The sequence below is a fragment of the Myotis daubentonii genome, chromosome 16 (assembly GCF_963259705.1).
Source record: "Myotis daubentonii chromosome 16, mMyoDau2.1, whole genome shotgun sequence".
NCBI classification, from domain to species: Eukaryota; Metazoa; Chordata; class Mammalia; order Chiroptera; family Vespertilionidae; genus Myotis; species Myotis daubentonii.
In genome coordinates, this window is record NC_081855.1 from 20,212,289 (window position 1) to 20,230,321 (window position 18,033).

General features: G+C 56.4%; 1 protein-coding gene across 5 annotated transcripts in view; it reads right to left on the reverse strand.

Moving 5' to 3' along the window:
- Positions 1-18,033, reverse strand: part of SPNS2 (SPNS lysolipid transporter 2, sphingosine-1-phosphate) — a 37,650-nt gene that overhangs the window by 5,999 nt on the left and 13,618 nt on the right. For all 5 annotated transcript variants that reach the window (XR_009449099.1, XR_009449098.1, XM_059669029.1 and 2 more), the window contains exons 2-5: positions 16,924-16,989; positions 6,354-6,490; positions 1,446-1,597; positions 1,158-1,224 (exon numbers count right to left, since the gene is read on the reverse strand). Coding sequence is in view for 3 of the 5 variants with exons in the window: in XM_059669029.1 (XP_059525012.1) it covers positions 1,158-1,224; positions 1,446-1,597; positions 6,354-6,490; positions 16,924-16,989 (422 nt within the window). In the remaining 2 variants the exon portion in view is untranslated. The remainder of the gene's footprint in view (positions 1-1,157; positions 1,225-1,445; positions 1,598-6,353; positions 6,491-16,923; positions 16,990-18,033) is intronic.

Genomic DNA, 18,033 nt, shown 5'->3' on the forward strand with positions numbered 1-18,033 from the left:
CTGGGCTGGCATCTGCTCAGCCTTCCCGATTGGGCGGCTGAGCAGAGCCGCTGGGAATGAGGTCGGTAGAAAGGGCTTGGGGGCTCAGCCTGCAGTGTCCAGAGCAGGGGCGGGATGGGAGGGGGGACCGCAGGAAGAAGGGAGGGGGGGGGGTCAGATGGATAGAGGAGGGAGGACAGATGGCTGGGTATGTGGACAGACAGATGGGAGGAAGAATGGATGGATGAGTGAATTAACAGGAAGATGGACGATGGGACGATGAATCACTGGGTGGGTGCATTAACACATGGAAAAGCAGGAAGATGGCTGGATGGCTGGGTGGGTAATGGATGGAAAGAAGGAAGACAGGTAGGGAATGGATAAGCATGTGGGATGATGAGTGGGAGAGGAGAGAGTGCCTGTGGACAGGGAGCCAGACACCAGCCCTGCCCGAACCCCTGGGTCTGGGAGAGTTTCCCAGGCAGGTCCTCGCCCTGTGGGTCTCTGGGAAGGGACTGGCTGGGCATGAAGCATCCATCACATAGACCAGGTAGGTTATCATGTGGGAGGAGCCCGTGTGGTCCCAGAACAGAGGCTCAGGGCCCCCTTGGGGTCTTCCCTGGGTCCTGCCCCGTGTGAGAACAGAAACTCCAGGCCCCAGCTTCTCTCCACATGGGGGGCCATCAGGCAGCCTGGATTCCACGGTGCCGGCTCCAGCTCGTGAGAACCGGGAAACCTGCTGCCACCCCCCATGCGCTCCCACTCCCATTAAGGAATTCCACGGAGGCTGCTTCCTTCCTGCTTTTGAGGAAAAAACACTTTGTCTTAGCTTCCTCTCCTCTGCGAGACTGGGGATCTCTGTTTCCGGGGACAGGAAGTGGCTGCAGGCCCCCAAGAGGTCTTGTCTCAGCCTCGCCCTAGCACAGAGCCAGCGCTCACAGCAGGAAGCGCCATCGTGGAGCTGGAATTTCCTGACCTGCTGGGAGAGTTCGCCCCTCAGCCTGGGGGGCCCTGAGGGTGAGGGGCCTGACTTGGGCTCTGCTCACACCTGGAGTCCCCAACAGAGTGCAGGCCTGCAGGGCGGGAAGCCTGGAGGCCCAGGCCTGCATCCTAGCCCGGGGTCTGTCCCCAGATCTCTGGGTGACCCTGGGCACAAGCTGGTCTGGAGGTGTCCTTACCCGCAAAGCCCAGTGCCAGTCTCCGGCTGCCTGCTTCACGCTGGAGCCAGTGATGTAGCCCAGGCCGCTGCAGGGAAGACAGGCACAGTCAGCAGGACAGGTGGGGGCGGGAGATGCTCACCGTCCACGAGGCAGGACCCCTGCCCACCTGCCCCAACCGCCCGGCCAGCGGCCTGGAGAGCAGGGCCAGCGTTGCCCCAAGGCTGCCCCCCGCATGTTTAGGTCACCGAGGACCAAACCTCAGGGAGAGGCGTGGTCAGAGCTGGAGGGGACCTCGCCAACCCTCACCTGCCCAGCGGGATGGCGAAGTAGAAGACGGACAGCATGAGCGTGCGCGTGTTCTTGGTGAAGAGGTCGCCGATGATGGTGGGCGCGATGGTGGAGTAGCTGGCCTCCCCGATGCCCACCAGCCCCCGGGACACCACCAGCAGCCAGAAGTGCTGTGGGGGAGGGAGGGGCGGAGAATGCTGGGACCATCCTGCTCCTCCGCCTGCTCATCCTCCGCCCCCCCTCTGCCCCACACCCCTGCAGGGCCCGGGGGCTAGGGGAGAGGTCGGAGCCCAACCCCTGCCCCAGCAACAACGGCACCCTTAGGCCACTCTGGGCCTCAGTTTCCCCCTCCAGAGAGTGGGTCTGACAGGGCCTGGTTGGCCCAGTGCTGAGATGGGACTTGACTCTCCCACGTTGAGTGTTGTAATTCTGGCCCAGACAGGCCCCCTCTGTCCTCGTAAGCACCGTGGGCACAAGCCTGTGTCTTCCCCACCCCCCCAATTGGGAGACTTCCTCCCTGTGTTCTGGCCCCGCCTTGGGAGCCCGAGTCACCCCCCGAGTGCTGGCCCTGGCAGCACTGAGGAGCAAGTGTGAGTGGGGAGTGGGCAGGGCAGCCCAGTGCTCGGTGCTCCTCCCCCACCACACACACACACACACACACATCAAAGAGCTCAGCCCTGCGGATCTGGGAAGGGTGGGGCCGTGCCCACTGCCAGTGTACGACCCCTTTGATGTGGACCGGTCCTCTCTGTCCCCAGCTGCCCAGGGCCTGAGAACCCAGCTGGTCATCTTTCCCCAGCCCCACCCTGACCACCCATCCGGCCAGCATCGCCCACCTCCAGCCCTCCTCCGGGCTCTGCTTCCCTCTCTCCATCTGCCCGGCTCTTTCCGGGCCTTTCTCTGAGTCACTGGTCCTGCTCAGCCATCACTGCGCCTCTCATTTCTGTAGCTCGTCACTCTCTCCATCCCCAAGTCCTTTCCTGGTTCCTTACTTCTACTTCTTTTCCTGGGGGCCATCTGCCCACAGCCCTTGCCTATTTTTTGTTGGACTGTCTTTCTTGCCTTGACTTCTGTTAGCTTGCTGGACATCCTGGGTAATGACCCTTTATTACGTATGTCACAAATAGTCTCCGTCATCTTTCTCTCCACTTCGTGCATGGAGCTCCTCCAGGCAGAAGCTTCACTTCGTGTTGTTTAATTTGAGAATGTCCGGTCTGCTCATTTCTCCTTAAGGGCTTCTGGATTTCACATCTCGTTCAGGAAGGCCTATTCATTCCATCCCCAAATGAGAGAAGTGTTCTCTGGTATGTTATTGTAGAGCAGGGGTCCTCAAACTTTTTAAACAGGGGGCCAGTTCACTGTCCCTCACACCGTTGGAGGGCCAGACTATAGTTAAAAAAAAAAACTATGAACAAATTCCTATGCACACTGCACATATCTTATTTTGAAGTAAAAAAACCAAACGGGAACAAATACAATATTTGTATTTGCATGTGGCCCGCGGGCCGTAGTTTGAGGACCCCTGTTGTAGAAGGACCGCGACTGGGAGGGGTGTCCTCAGCCATTCTCCTCGGTACAGGAGCAGGCAAGCCAGCCCTGTTGGACCAGGGATCCTGTTGATCCCCACTCCCCCCCGCCCCTCCCCCCAGACCACTGCTCTGTGCACTTGTTACTTGCACACCCACGTACCAATGAACAAACAGCATTTAGTGTCCCATGTGCTTTGAAAAAACATGACCATAAAAGGAACCATTCCATGAATCTTGTCCCACAACTTGCTCTTTCCCTCATTTTTATCTTTTAATATAGATCTAGTTCCTTCTTTTGTGATTAGGAGTCTCATAAGATGCCCTGGCTGCCGTGGCTCAGTGGTTACAGCACCGGCCCACGCATCGGAGGGTCTCAGGTTCAATTCCAGTCAAGGGCAGGTGCCTGGGTTGCAAGTTCAATACCTGGCCCCAGTCCAGGTGCGTTCGGGAGGCAACCAAATGATGTGTCTCTCTCACATCGACGTTTTTCTCTCTCTCTCCCCCCCCTCCTCCTCCCTTCTACTCTCTCTAAAAATCAATGAAAAAAATATCCTGAGGTGAGTATTAACAAAGAAAAAGTCTCATGAGATGAAGACACCCCATTTTATCTGGGCTTTCCCCGTCATGGTCCTTTAGTTAGTCTCCCTTTTGTTCTATTTTAAGATACAGCAAACATCCTCACATGCACTTGTGTCCCCAAGTTGGAGTTTCTGGCTTGGGCATAGACCTCAAAGTAAAAGGCTGGGCTGTGGGATTTACACAACTAGAATTTTGCAAAACCCTGGCGTGTTGCTCTCCAAAGAGTCTATCCATTTACACTCCCACCAGCAGCTTGAATAACACTTACTATTGCCAGCCTTTCTAATTGTTGCCAATCTGATGGGTGTGAAATGCTATCTCATTGTTGTTTTAATTTGCATCTCCCTGATTACTTGAGAGAGTATAGTCCAGCCGTGGGCACGGATCCGGCTCCTTTGAAATGAATAAAACTAAAAAAAAAAAAAAGACCGTACCCTTTTATGTAATGATGTTTACTTTGAATTTATATTAGTTCACACAATCACTCCATCCATGCTTTTGTTTAAGAACCCACTGTGGCCCTCGAGTCAAAAAGTTTGCCCACCCTGGTAGAGTCTCTTCCTACTGTCAATGCCCACTGGGTATCTTCTCCCGCAACTGTCTGTCGCTATCCTTTGCCCATTTTCCCACTGGGTTATCTGTCTTTTGCTTGTTGATTCATAGTTCTATTATAGTTTGCTTTTTACTTTACTCTGACTTATCCAGAATTTATTTTGACGTGTGGTTCGAAATACGGGCTAAACTTTATGTTTCGTCCAGATGGACAGTCAGTTCTCCCAAAACCCTGAGATGCAACTTTGATGCTACAGCCAATTCCCACAGGAAGGAGAACTGTGTCTCCCGATGGCTTCGTCTGTCCCTCTGCTGTTCCAGGTAGAATAGCCATGTTGGATTAACTGAGAGGGCAAGTCCCCTTTCGCTGTTATTTTTCACCATGTCCTTGGCTGTTCCTAGGCGTTTTCTCTGCCAAATTAACTTCAGAATCCTGTGGGACTCGGATTGTGCTTGCAGTGAGTTTATAGAGTAATTGGGGTGATCTGTCTGCTTCTCTCTCTGCCTCTGCTCATCTTCTCTTCCCGACCCTCTCTCCTCTACACACCTGGAGGGGCTCAGCCCTGGCATCCTGGTCCTGGACTCACTGGTCAGTCCCAGAAATAGCACCAAGGGGCCTGGCCAGGCAGGGCAAGCCCAGCGAGGCCCTAGCGGCTTCCGGTCCAGGCCCCATTGTTTACTGTGGGTGTCAGGTTGACACTACGGCTCAGAGCTTTCCTGAGCCTGACCTTCCTCTGAAGCAGCCCAAGAAGGAAAGCTGTATCCCCAAACCTGCTGATTCCCTCTGCCCTGGCTTCCAACCTCCTCTCGATCGATGTAACTCTGACCCACCATGTCCCTCTTCACACTCTTCCAGGGCTCTGCACTGCCCTCAGGAGGAAGCCCAGGCCCTCCCGCCTGGCATCTGAAGCTCTCCTTGACTTGGTCCCTGCCTTCCTTTCCAGCCAAAACACTCTTTCCCTCCATTTCTGAACACACCCCACCATCTGCACCCATGGGTTTGCTCCCTCTGCCCATGCTATCTCCACCAAAAGGCCTCATCTCCCTGTCCTGCCTGCCCCGCTCAATGCCACCTCCTCCAGGAAGCCTTCCTTGAACCATGGATTTTAAGAGACTGCACTCCTCACATCGACTCTCAGCACTCAGCACATCTTGAAGGCTCTAAACATGGGACCTTCTGTCACATCTTCCCACCCCCAGCCTGGGTGCTCCCAAGGACAGGGCCAGGGTCTCCTCCTCTGTCCCCTAAGCTGAAACTTCTTGAGGACAGATCTGGTATTCTCCCCTTCTCCCTCTACCTCCCTCTACTGCAGTGGTTCTCACCCTTCTGCCCCTTTAAATACAGTTCCTCATATTGTGACCCAACCATAAAATTATTTTCGTTGCTACTTCATAACTGTAATGTTGCTACTGTTATGAATCGTAATGTAAATATCTGATATGCAGGATGGTCTTAGGCGACCCCTGTGAAAGGGTCGTGATCCACAGGTTGAGAACCGCTGCTCTACTGTCACCATCATGTGACTGTCCTTCTTCTGCTTGAACATCCCTAGCGATGGGAAACTCACTACCTCTCAAACAACATATCTCCTTTTTGGAAGAAAGAGTAAAAGTAATGATTTGCTGAACACCTGCCATGTTCCAGGGCCTAGATATTCTTGGCTTAGTTATTTCTCACAATAACCCTTTGAGCAGTATTATCCCCATTTTATAGGTAAAGAAACTGAGGCTCAGAGAAGTTAAGTAAGTTTCTCCAGATCACAAGGCTGAGTGGGCAACAGAACTGATATATTCAAACCCAGAACTGTGAGAGCTGAGTAAGAAACATCTTCCTCATGTTGAAGTCACGCTGGCTTCCCTAAGACTTTGATCCAAGTAGTTAGCTGGTCATCAAACTGTGGGAGGCCGAGACAGGAGTAGTGGCTCACAGCAAGATGATGGTGGGGCCAGGACCAGAACCAATGGGTCCCGACTCCTAGGCCAGACTCCCTAGTTCCCCGTGTCCCTCGCATCCGCCCCAGATCAGAGGCAGCTTAGAGAGCCCGGCTGCTGGGCTGTGGGTCCCTCAGTCCCGGCCAGTGTGGGGAAGGCCCTATTTGCAGGGCCAGTTTCTAAAAGTCCCCGAAGACCCCCCATCCCACTGTCCTTGGAGGATACTCTCTGGAGCTGGAGCAAAGGAGCTGGAACCCCCAGTCTAGACGAAGACAGGCCAGCAGACCGCACCCACCGGAGGAGCGGAGGGGACAGGCCGTCCGGCCAGGCTCACCTGCTGGGAGATGAAGGAGCTGGAGAACGTGACTGCCGACCAGAAGAAAATGCCGCAGCTGAGGATCACCTTCCGGTTGAAGCGGTCGCCCAGGTAGCCGAAGATGGGCGCCGCCACCATGAAGCTGCAGATGAACACTGTGCGGCAGAGGAGAGCGTGAGGGCCGGGCAGGGTCCCTGGGCCTGGACCCACCTGCCCACCCCACGCCAGCTCGAGGCCAGAGCCCAGGAGACAGAGCTGAGCCTGGGCCAGGGCCCGAGGCAGCAGCCCCAGAGAGGAAGCGCGTGTGAAGGAGAAATGCTCATGATGATGGGGAAGCAGCCGCAGCCAGGCCTGGGCCCAGGGCGGCAGGAAAGGCCCTCTGGGTTCAGGTGATTCTACGACCCCATCCTCTGTATGCAGGCCCCCGACTTACCCAGCTGGAGGGGAGCCCTTGGGTACTTTTAAAACAGTACAGATGTTCTCGTGGAACAGGTTCTACATGCCAGGAGCTGCGCTAGGCCTCGCCGCACAGCCCCCTGTGGATCCTTCCAGCCCGTCCCACCTCACAGATGGGAGACAGGCTCAGGGAGAAGGGACCTGCCCAGGGCCCCACCAGTAGTGAGCAGCCCAGTGGGGATTTGATCCTGCCTGTCTGTCTCCAGAGCCAGCGGTCCTGATGCTTGGCCACACTGCCTTCCCCGTGAGACTTGGGGAAGAGGGGAAGAGGACGACCCAAGGTCACAGCCAGTCAGGGCAGAATGGGCCGAAACGCCAGGTCCCTCCCCTGACACATCACAGCACCCTCCCTCCCAGCCGGCTGCAAGGCTTCCCTGACATTTGGAAACACTGTGGTTCATTTGTTCATTCATTCATTTATTCATTCGTCCATCCATCCAACAAAACAGGCAGCCCTAGCTGGTATAGCTCAGTGGATAAAGCGTCAGCTGGGTTTTGGGCTCGATCCCCAGCAGAAGGCAGCTGATCAATGATTCTCTCTCATCATTGATGTTTCTATCTCTCCCTTCCTCTCTGAAATCAATTAAAAAATATTTTTTTAAAAAAAAATAAAATAAAAAGAAGGGTCAGAGAAACTGACATTTCAACACAGACCTGGAGGAGGTGAAAAAACAAATCACGCATATATTGGGGCAAGAATGGCAGTACAAAGGCCCTGGGGCAGGAGTGTGCTTAGCACATCTGAGAACAGCAAAGAGGCCAGAGTGGCTGGAACAAGAGGCAAAGGGGAAAGGCCAGGTGGGCTGCGGCCTTACGGCCCATTGCTGTGGCGCCTGGGGTGAGAAAGGAAAACACTGGAGGATGTGAGCAGAGCAGTGATCTGACCTGGTTTTGTTCTTCCAGAGCAAGACAAGGGCAGAGGCTCAGAGGACTCCGTGGGGATGCCACTGCCGGTGATGGGAGGGGCCTTGGAGGTCCCAGGTGGGGTAAAGAGGCCAGCAAGCAAAGGTAGGTCTGGGTCAATAGGCAAGGCAGCCCCCTTTTTGCCCCCCCCCCCAGGCAGACAGTCCCACAGCTGATGGGCAGATGGCCAGACAAAGGCTGGGAGTGGGCAGACAAGGTGGCCAGTGACTGGCCTCTGACACCAGGCTGAATGTGCACATGGGCTGGGCTGCTCCCCAGGGAGGCTGGACTGGTAAAGAGAAAGGGGGAGGGGAGGAAAGAGGGAAGGAGATGAACTAGGGGAGAGAGGGCTGGCTGGAGGGTATGGCGGTCTCCTATCCTAGTGAGAACAGTATGTATGGGGTGTGTGGGGGCCTGTTAATCCCAACTATGTGTGACTGGACCTTGGACATAATCAACATACAGATGCACAAAAGTGGGCACGAGGGACACACTGCCTGGGTTCTAAGTCCACTCTGTTCGTTCCCAGCTGGGTGACCTAAGCAGGTCACAGCCTCTCTGTGCCTCAGTTAGTGGTATACTGACAAATGTTGGACAACTGGCTCTCCGGATGTACACTGTGTGCCAATTTCCACGGTGTAAAGACTCCCACCCTGGCTGATTTCAAGCTACCATTGTGATGTCACTGTTCCACACAGCACTGTATATACCAGTGGTTCTCAACCTTCTGGCCCTTTAAATATAGTTCCTCATGTGTGACCCAACCATAAAATTATTTTCGTTGCTATTTCATAATTGTAATGTTGCTACTGTTATGAATCGTAATGTAAATATCTGATATGCAGGATGGTCTTAGGCGACCCCTGTGAAAGTGTCGTTCAACCGCCAAAGGGGTCACGACCCACAGGTTGAGAAATGCTAGTATATACAGTATTTCTACCAGGCAGATATAATAGAAGTAAGTAGCTTTAAGAACACAGATAAGAGTAAAACACAGTAAAATAATTAAGAAGTGATGAATTGTACTTAACATCTTTGTGTTTTTGTGTTTTTTTTAAATGTATTTTATTGATTTTTTTACAGAGAGAAGGGAGAGGGATAGAGAGTTAGAAACATTAATGAGAGAGAAACATCGATCAGCTGCCTCCTGCACACCCCCTACTGAGGATGTGCCCGCAACCAAGGTACATGCCCTTGACCGGAATCGAACTTGGGACCCTTCAGTCCTCAGACCGATGCTCTATCCACTGAGCCAAGCCAGTTAGGGCATTTGTGTTTTTTTAAAACATGTTTTTATTAATTTTATTTTATTATTATTTTGGAGGGTGTTAATCCTCACTCGAGGGTATTTTTCCATTAATTTTTAGAGAGAGCGGCAGGGACAGGGAGAGACAGAGAGAGAAACATCGATGTGAGAGAGACAAATCAATTGGTTGCCTCCCGCACATACCTGGACCAGGGCTGGGGATGGAGCCTGCAACCAAGGTACATGCCCCTGACCAGAATCAAACCCAGGAACCTTTAGTCCACAGGCTGACGCTCTATCCACTGTGCAGAACAGGCTAGGGCTGTTTTTATTGGTTTTAGAAAGAGTGGAAGGGAGAGGGAGGAGAGAAACATCAATGAGAGAAACATTGATGAGCTGCCTTCTGCACACCCCCTTCTGGGGATGGAGCCCAAAACCCAGGGGAATGTCCCATGCAACCTCTAGGTGCACGGGACGACGCCCAACCCCTGGCCAGGGCTATTACCTTCGTTTTTAATATAAGTTGTTTAATCGTAAGTTTATATAATTTAGATTTTAATAATGGTTGTATTTAAAAACCAGCTCACACGATTCCCAAAAATCTAACAATGACTCTGAGGCGCAGGTCTAAGTCATTTCCAGTAGGCCAACTTCCTCCTCTGTAAAATGAAGATAAAAGTAGCGACTCCCCAGTTGCTCTTGGCAGAGGATGAGATAAGGATCGTTAGGTGCTCCATGCCACACCCCGCCCAGTTCACACTGGGCCCTTGTTTAGATTAATCAAGGCAGAAATCATTTCCTCGTCTCTAGAAAAATAATTTTTCCTGCTGGGCCTGTCTCCCAGGCCCTTTCTGAGATCAAACCAGGATACGGGCAGGAAAGAGATGTCGGTCTCATTAGGACTTACACACCTCAGGGGGGAGGGAGAATGTTCCCTCTATGCTTGTCTGTGCTAGGTGGGGAGTGAGCAGAAAGAATCAGAGTGGGAGCTGCACCCTGTCTGGTCCCGGGGGCAGACCCCATCCGTGGGTTGCCCAGAGTAAAGGGCTAAAATGTCAGGGAACCAGCAAGGAAGGCCAGCTCCTGCCAGGATAATGAAGGGAGGCTTCCTGGAGGTGGTGCTGTCGGTGCTGGGCATTGAGGGATGCATAGCAACTGGCCATGATAATAATACTTAAAATATAAACTACAAATCTTATAAGCGATCCTGTATAACGGTGAAGGAGGCACCATGCCTTTTGTTAATAATAACCTCAGCTATCATTTACGGGGTATTTATTACAGGCAAGGCCCAAGGATGTGCCCTGGACATAAGCACAGGTTCTCTCATCTGAGTCTCACTACTGTCTTCATCGCACAGAGGGGACAATAGGGGCTGAAAGGAGTGACATCACACAACTAGTGTGTGGCTGAGCCAGAATTTAACCCCCAATTTGTCTGACTCCGGAGTCCTTGCTCTCAATCACACTACGGACTGTCAGGCTAGGAAGGGGGGTGGTCCCGACCAATGTTCCCAAGGTCAGAGAAAGTTCAGATTGTGTTGGGGACAGCGAGAAAGTGGGTCAGGCTACAGCTGAGGAAGCTGGAGGAAGCAGCGGGAGATAAGGCGTGGAGCGAGGATGGGCCCTAAACACTAGGACCAGGTTTGGGCTTTAGTTAGCGGGCAGTAGAGAACCACAGCATCCTTCATGCTCCACCTGGTGGGTGGAGAGGGGCTGAAGGAAGGGAGCAGGGCCTTGGCCAGACCCCGACCCTCCTGGTCCATCCCCACCTGTCTGCCTGCAGCGGAGCAGGGAGGCAGCTGCTAGCTCCCCCTTACCCCCCACCCCCCACCCCACTCCCCGGCTTTCTGCCTGCTCGCCTGGGTGGGCAGAGGTACCCTGGACTGCAGGTGCACCCCTATTGCAGCAGGTACTCCCTGTCCCCACCCTGACTCCAGCCTGCTGAGGTCACCAGGCACCACCCTGAGCTTCAGCATGTCTGTCCCATGTCACAGCTGAGGCCACTGATACATGGGGGACTTGCCCAAGATGGTATCTGACCCTCCTGACCCCGGGCTCCCTCTTCCCTCAGTGCCTTTCCTTGGGGACAAGGGAGTCCAGGGTCAGGAGGGTCAGTGTCGTCTTGGGCAAGTCCCCCACAAACCAGTGGCCCCGGCTGGGAAATGGGAGATGCAACCCATCTTTGCAGCCCTCCCCTCTGCTCTGCCCGAGGCAGACAAGAGAGGACCTCTCCTGGCCCTCAGGGCTGTCCCAGGCCAGCGGAGGGGGCTGACCACAATCGATCACGACAGGAACAGGAGGAAAGATGCTGCTGGCAGGAGGAAGGGCACAGACAAAGGCAGGGGCGCGTGAGCCTGTCCCGGGCAGGGCACAGAGGCCAATCTGGCCAGCAGGGCAGGCAGCTCTGCTGCAAATAGAGAACAGCCCGGCTAGAAGCTTCCCTGTGCCCCACCCCCACCCCACCGTCTTTGTTTGTTTCAGGAGAGCTTTCTGGGCAACGCGGCTGCCCCACCCCTCATCTCCCCGGGGATGGCTTTCCCAGCAGCTCCCACAGGAGGACATCCTGTGGCCCGGTGTGGGGAAGCCCTCCCTCAGCTCACGCTCAGCTCACGCTCAGCTCACGTGTGCTGAGCCCACAGGTCTGGGACAATGGAGTAGCCAGCGGGGAGTCAGGGGGTGGGATGGGGCGGGTGGGGGAACAGGGGTTGGGGGGAGCCAGGGCTGAACTTCACCCGCTTCCAGTGGGATGGCCAGGCCCCCTCCTCCTGCGGCTGAGAGTCACCAGAAGGCAGGGCATGGGCACCATCTGTCCACCCCACAGCGGTCCAGGGGCTCAGGGTACTGGCTGAAGGCCTTCTCCCCTTGGGGGCCCACAGAGGGACCAGCACCCAGGAGCTCAGGACAGCCCCACTGAGGTCTCTGTGCCCTGGCAGGACACCCCGGGACCCACCACAGGCTGCTGAGCCACCCTCAGTGCACATGCTCCCCGTCTGACCCCAGAAGGTGGTCCTGGAGCAGGAGTGGGCAAGGTCTGAGCTGGGGAGCCCTGGCTCCCACACTGTGGCCTTGGAGCACACCTCCAGCCCCCACCTTAGCCCGGGCTGAACCAGGACTATTTTTACCAAGTCCAGATCTGGCTGGCCTGTGATTTGGAAAAGATCCGCCTCCTCCACATCCTGCGGGCAGCAGTGCTTGGGGCAGCAGGGGGTGGGCAGGGGCCAGGCTCTGCCGAGTGCCCTCCCTGCCCGGGGGATGTGGAGGATGGCGGCCCAGGCCAGCCAAGATGAGGGGAGGACCCGGACAGCTGGACCCAGCAGTGCCTGAAAGCCACCATGCCCAGACTTCCTGCGGGAACCACTTCTCCTTTACAGTCTGCTGGGACAGAAGCCCTAGGTGGGCCCCTCAGGCCTCAGGAGGTCCTGGGGGAGTAGCCACAGGGGTGCCCAGCTTTGCCTTCAGAATCAAAGCAGAGGATGTCACTACGTTGGCCAAAGTGGGGAGGGAAGCAAGGCCAGAAGGAGACTCAGCCCCAAAGCAGATGCGCTGTCTGGTTTCAGTCTGAGCTGGCTCTTCCTCTGTCCTCTATCCCCACTACGCCTCCCCCCTCCCCCCAGGGCTTCCCCCCACCCACTTCCTCATGACTCCACAAACCCTAGGCCGGAAATGCCGTCCCTTCCCACACTGGGCCCCGGAGTAATGGTCCCGAGGCACCTGCCCTGCCCTGAAACCTTCTCTGGCTCCCCCCTGCCCCAGACCAAGCCCAGGTGCCTTTCACCATCAGACCCTGCCTGCTATCCAGCCCCTCCTCTCATCCCCCCACACTCCAGCCACAACCTTCACTCTTCCCCCTCCGGGCCGCACTTCTGCTGATTTCCTCAGCTCCATCTTCCAACTTGCTCATTTTCTCTTCAACTGGGTCTAGTCTACCTGTTAAGAATGCTAATTACTACCCTTTTTCATTTTAACCATTAGATTTTTCTCTAGTAGAATTTAAAATGTAGGTCTTTTCGATATCTCCCTGTTCTTTTGTAATCAGGGACTGTTCCTGCCTTATAAATCCTACTCTTTCCCGGAGAGCTTTGCAAGTTGAGTCTGCCTAGCGTTCAGGCCCCTCCAGGGGTTCTGCGGCTAGGGTTCTGCGGCTCTCCGGGAGCTGGTTTTCCCACTGTCTGGGCCAGCTGACTCCCTCCCTCCAAGGTGGGTGTCTGTGTGTGCTCTACCCATTTCACATTTGAGTTTGCCTTCAGCGGGAGTGGTCCCCTGTGTCCCGGGCAGGATCTGGATCGTTAAGGCTTCCCTAACGAGCACTTTTGCACTGGCCTCTGCTGGGTTCCTGGAAACCTCGGGCCTATACGGGAAAGGCAGGGGAAGTCTCAGAACTGCACAGAGCAGGGGCTGGACGAGGCTTTGCATGCAGCCGGAACCAGGAAGGCGATGTCTTCCACAGATGGAAACACTGCCTACCGGCCTGGGGGTACAGATTGAAATCAGGGAGCTGCCTGGGCTCTGAGTGGAAACCAAGCTACCCGGCGGCACGAGAAGCCAAGCCTGCACTGCCGGCTCCTCAGAACAAAGTAACCCTGGAGCCCGGAGATACCTGATGAATCTGGGTGATGGCCAGATGGAGGGTCATTGTACTATCCTCTCTACGCTGTATGGATATTTAAATTTTTTTCATCATACAAAATGTTTACATGAGCTCAGCCTGTATGGCCCAGTTGGCTGAGTGTCATCCCATGAACCAGAAGGTCATGGTTCAATTCCCATCGGGGCACATGCCTGGGTTGTGAGCTTGGATCCCCAGTAGGGGGCGTGCAGGAGGCAGCTGATCAATGTTTCTCTGGCATTGATGTTTCTATCTCTCTCTCCCTCTCCCTTCCCCTCTCTGAAATCAATAAAATCGCTTAATGTTTACATTAAAAATACTGTAAGAAGCGTCTAAGACATACTTTCCCAAAACACTCTGCAGCACTGGGCTTTCATACCAGCTCCCACTCCTGTGTGTGAGTTCAGTTCTTTGCTTCTGGCCCCTGAAACTGTCCTGCTAGCTTCAGCGTTCAAGCTCAGCCGTGCGATTTAGGTGTTTCCCGGCATCTTTCATCCAGCGTGGAGGGGAATGGAAGGCTTCTCACAGCCACGCAACCTGACAGACTGAGTAGACGTTCTTTCCCCTGAATAAATTCTAACTCATCCTTCAAAGCCCACTCACATGCCCTCCTTGAGGAACGTCTCCACCTGCGTCCGGGCAGAGCTGGGCCCCTGCCCCCAGGCCTGGCTGGAGGCTGGATGTTTTCTGATCCCGTCATCTGAGGGGACTCCCTGAGAGCAGGGACTGTGTCTGTGGCAGCTGCCTCTTCAGGTGTAGGTTAAGGAGGCCCAGGTTTCCCAAACAGGAGGAGCCAGAGCCAGATTTCTGGAGACTCGGGGGTCAGCTCTGAGCTACCAGCAACCTGCAAGGGGACTACAGAAAGCAGGCTTTTCCCAAGCCAGGTTCCCGCTCTGGTCCCAACCGGAAAAGCAGGGGCAGGCCCAGGCCTCACCCTCAGCCGCATCCCAGCCTGTCTCCTGGCCCAGCAGCCCCTGGTGCCCAGAAATAAGCAGACAACTGGCTCTCAGCCCTGGCCCTTTGATCCGGGCAAGCACCAACGCCTGGCTGGCGCCCTCCACCTGTCTCCGACCTTATCAGGGCTTGGGGAAGAGACAGGTGCCTGCGGCCCAGGCAATTAGGTGATTTGCCTGGGTGCCCACTGGGCCATATCCTGGTCTAGCTCACCTGGCTTCTTGGCTCACATGGCCAACGGGGTGAGGACACTCTAGGAACCATCCCAGCTGTGCTGGGGTAGGTGTTAGGGTGAGGGTCAGGGCGTAAGACTAGGGGGTCTCTGAGAGTGCTGGGACTCTCATCATGGCCCAGAGCCCCCACCCTCATCCCCTCCCCCTGAGAACGCTGAGGTCCAGACTCTCAGACACCTGGGACAAGACTCACCAATCCAGGGGCCATCTGTGCTCCCTCCCCAAACCAAGAGGACAGTATATGCAGAATGCCTGTTCCAGGCCTGCTGCTGGCTCACCACGAGACCTTAAGCAAGTCAATTCCCCTCTCTTAGCCTCTGTCCCTTGATCTAGAAAGTGAAGCTTGGAGGAGGAATAATCAAACGAGATGATGCCTATGGGATATTTGTCCATCTCTGGCCAGGTCGCCAGGGATCGCAGGGACCACCATGACTTCTCTCTTAGCCAAGAAGGCAGCCTGGGACATCACTGTGGCAGCGCTACAGCCCTCAGAGCCCGCCCACCTGCTCGCTGGGCGGCTGCACTGGCCTGACCTCACTAGTGGGGCTGAGTGGAGAGCCTGGGGCAGAGCCTTGTTCTGTATCAGTCCGCACGGCCAAGGCCAGGGGGGATGAAGCTCAGCAGCTCCCAGGGACCCAGGGGCCACAGAGGGAGGGTCTGGTGGCTGGGCTCTCTCCTGCCCTTTCCTCCCCAGCTCAGCAGCCTGCTCCCTCCCAGGCTCCCACCTGGCTTGAACTCTCTAATCAGTGGTTCTCAACCTTCTGGCCCTTTAAATACAGTTCCTCATGCTGTGACCCAACCATAAAATTATTTTCGTGGCTACTTCATCACTGTGATGTTGCTACTGTTATGAATCGTCATGTAAATATCTGATATGCAGGATCGTCTTAGGAGACCCCTGTGAAAGGGTCGTTCAACCGCCAAAGGGGTCTCGACCCACAGGTTGAGAACCGCTGCTCTAAGTGCACAGCCCAGGCTGGAGGGACCTGTCCCAGACCCCAGCGCAGGCTGACTTGCTCTGGCCCAGCCAGGGACTCCCAGCAAGGGCCAGGGGAGGGGGTTTGGGCTCACATCCTGGGTGGAGGTGACATCTGCAATGGCAGGGACCTTAGGAGGTGCTGGACCACACGGCCTTGCCCCAGTCCTCACTCTGTCAGCTCTCACATAGTAGGGATGAGCCCGGAGCTGTCACACCCCCTCCTCTCTCTGAGCCCCAAAGACCCCAACAGGTAGCCAGGCTGTATGAAGTCATTGTTCGACTGGAATGCCACCTAGACAGGTCAGGCAGGTTCCTGGACAAAGCCAGCTCACTCCACCCCTCCCCCCAGGAGAGCCCAGGCAGGGGAAGGGGTTCGCAGCCTGGAATGCAGCCTATGGGCTTCCTCCCACACATCTGACTGGGCCTCAAAGTCAGGTGGAGCCGCACAGCAAGGCTGGGACGGGGTGCTGGCCCTGAGCCTCGGCCCAGGTCTGAGGGGCCTGCCGAGAACACAGCCAGCATGGCCACAACTAGTGAGAGGGCCAGGGAGCCAGGAGCTCAGACCCACCCGGGCCATGCAGTGGGCCGGGCAGGGACAAGGGAGACATGGACCCTAGAGGGAGGGGCCGACAGGCAGGGGTAATTGCTTAATGACCTGCCACCCTGCCCTGGCCCAGGGGCTCCAGCCCTGCCTCCCCAAGAGTCAGAAGGCCCAGAGCCTCAAGGGAGGCAGGCCAAGAACCTCAGGCCCAGATCTAGGCTCCTGCCCCACGTCTGGGAAGGGCTCTGGGCTGACCAGGGTGGTTCCTGATTTGAATCTAAGCGATAACTCACAGGCTGATGGCAATGGAAGGAGTTGGGGGTGGGGGGGGATATGGAAACAGGGCTGCCCGGGCCTGAGGACAGCGCCAACTTACTGACCCTAAGGAGCTCCTTTCAAGTCTCCGGATGAAACCTGGAGCCCTGGGTCCCCTGAGGCCCCGGAGCCGCCCGCAGGGACCTGGGCCCTTGGCCTGCACTCGGCCTCCCACGGCCTCTCAGGGCAGGGGCGTGGCAGCTTGATTTCTTTTGCCAGAAGAGAAGCAGAGACGGGAGGGGGGGGGGGCCTTTGTGAGTGGCAACAGTGGGATCTGTACACAAAGCAGAGCCCCAGCGGAGAATGACCCCCCAGGAAGGAGGGGCAGGGCCCGGCAGGGGTAGAGGCCTCACCTGACTGCAGCAACCCGGCTCCTCGGTCCTTGACCCCGAAGTGCTGCTGGATGTCCAGCAGGACGCCTGGCGGGGGAGACAGACGGTACTTACTGGTGACGTCTGATGCCTGGTACCCCCATCCCCCACCCGACTGGGTTACCCCAGTCCCACACCAGCCCTCTTTCCACCTTGCAGGGCCAGCCTGGCCCCATCTACACAACTCCACCCTGGCCAGGTCAGCCAGGCCTCTGGGGACCTTGGGGGCCAAGCTTCCATCCTGCCCCACTGGGCCTCCTGTGCCCACCCTGGGGAGAGGAGCTCACCCCCTCCCTCCGCCATGGCAGGGGCCAAGGCGCAGGCAGGCCGGCTCCCCCGTGGTTCCGCGGCCCAGGGAGGCCGCTGAGCTTCCTACCTGCCCACCTGTGGCCCAGCCCCAGCCTCAGTGAGGAGCAGACACGGCCCCTCAGCCCAGAGAGCAGCGGGGCAGCCGCTGAAACTGCGAGGGAAGCTCTCTGGCTGGGAGGGGGCTGAGGAGCAATGCTCACACCTGCTCGCCTGCACGTGTGCACAAGCGCATGCGCACACGCACACAAACGCACATCCCCCCAGGTGTCCTCAGGAGTAAAACCAGGACCCCCACCTGGTGGACGCAGCGGGAAGCAGGTGGGGCTCCAGACATGCTTTTCTGGGGGAAGGAGATTCCTTCCCCCAAGTCCCAGCCACCTCTGCTCTCCCATTAGCGCACTCATGTCAGGGCGGGGGTTGGGGGGGGAGAACCGGAACAACCAGAAACTGCCCCCAGCTGTGAACAGACAGGGCCAAGGCTGTGAGGGGCCAGCAAGCTCCTGGGGCCCTCTCTCCTCTCTGCACTCAACCAGGGCCTGAGTGCGCACAACCCCAGCCCCGAGGACCCAGGGGCCCCCGCAGGCTTATCTCTAGGACACCAGGAGGCCAGGCCAGAGCCCCGCTGACCACCACACACCTGCTCTGGGGAGGGACGGGGGGGGGAGGGAGGGCGGGGGGGAAAGGAGGAGGAGACGGGGCCTGCCTTAGAGCACCCCATGCAGGGGACAGAAGAAGGGACTAGACCAGTGATGGCGAACCTATGACACGCGTGTCAGAGGTGAC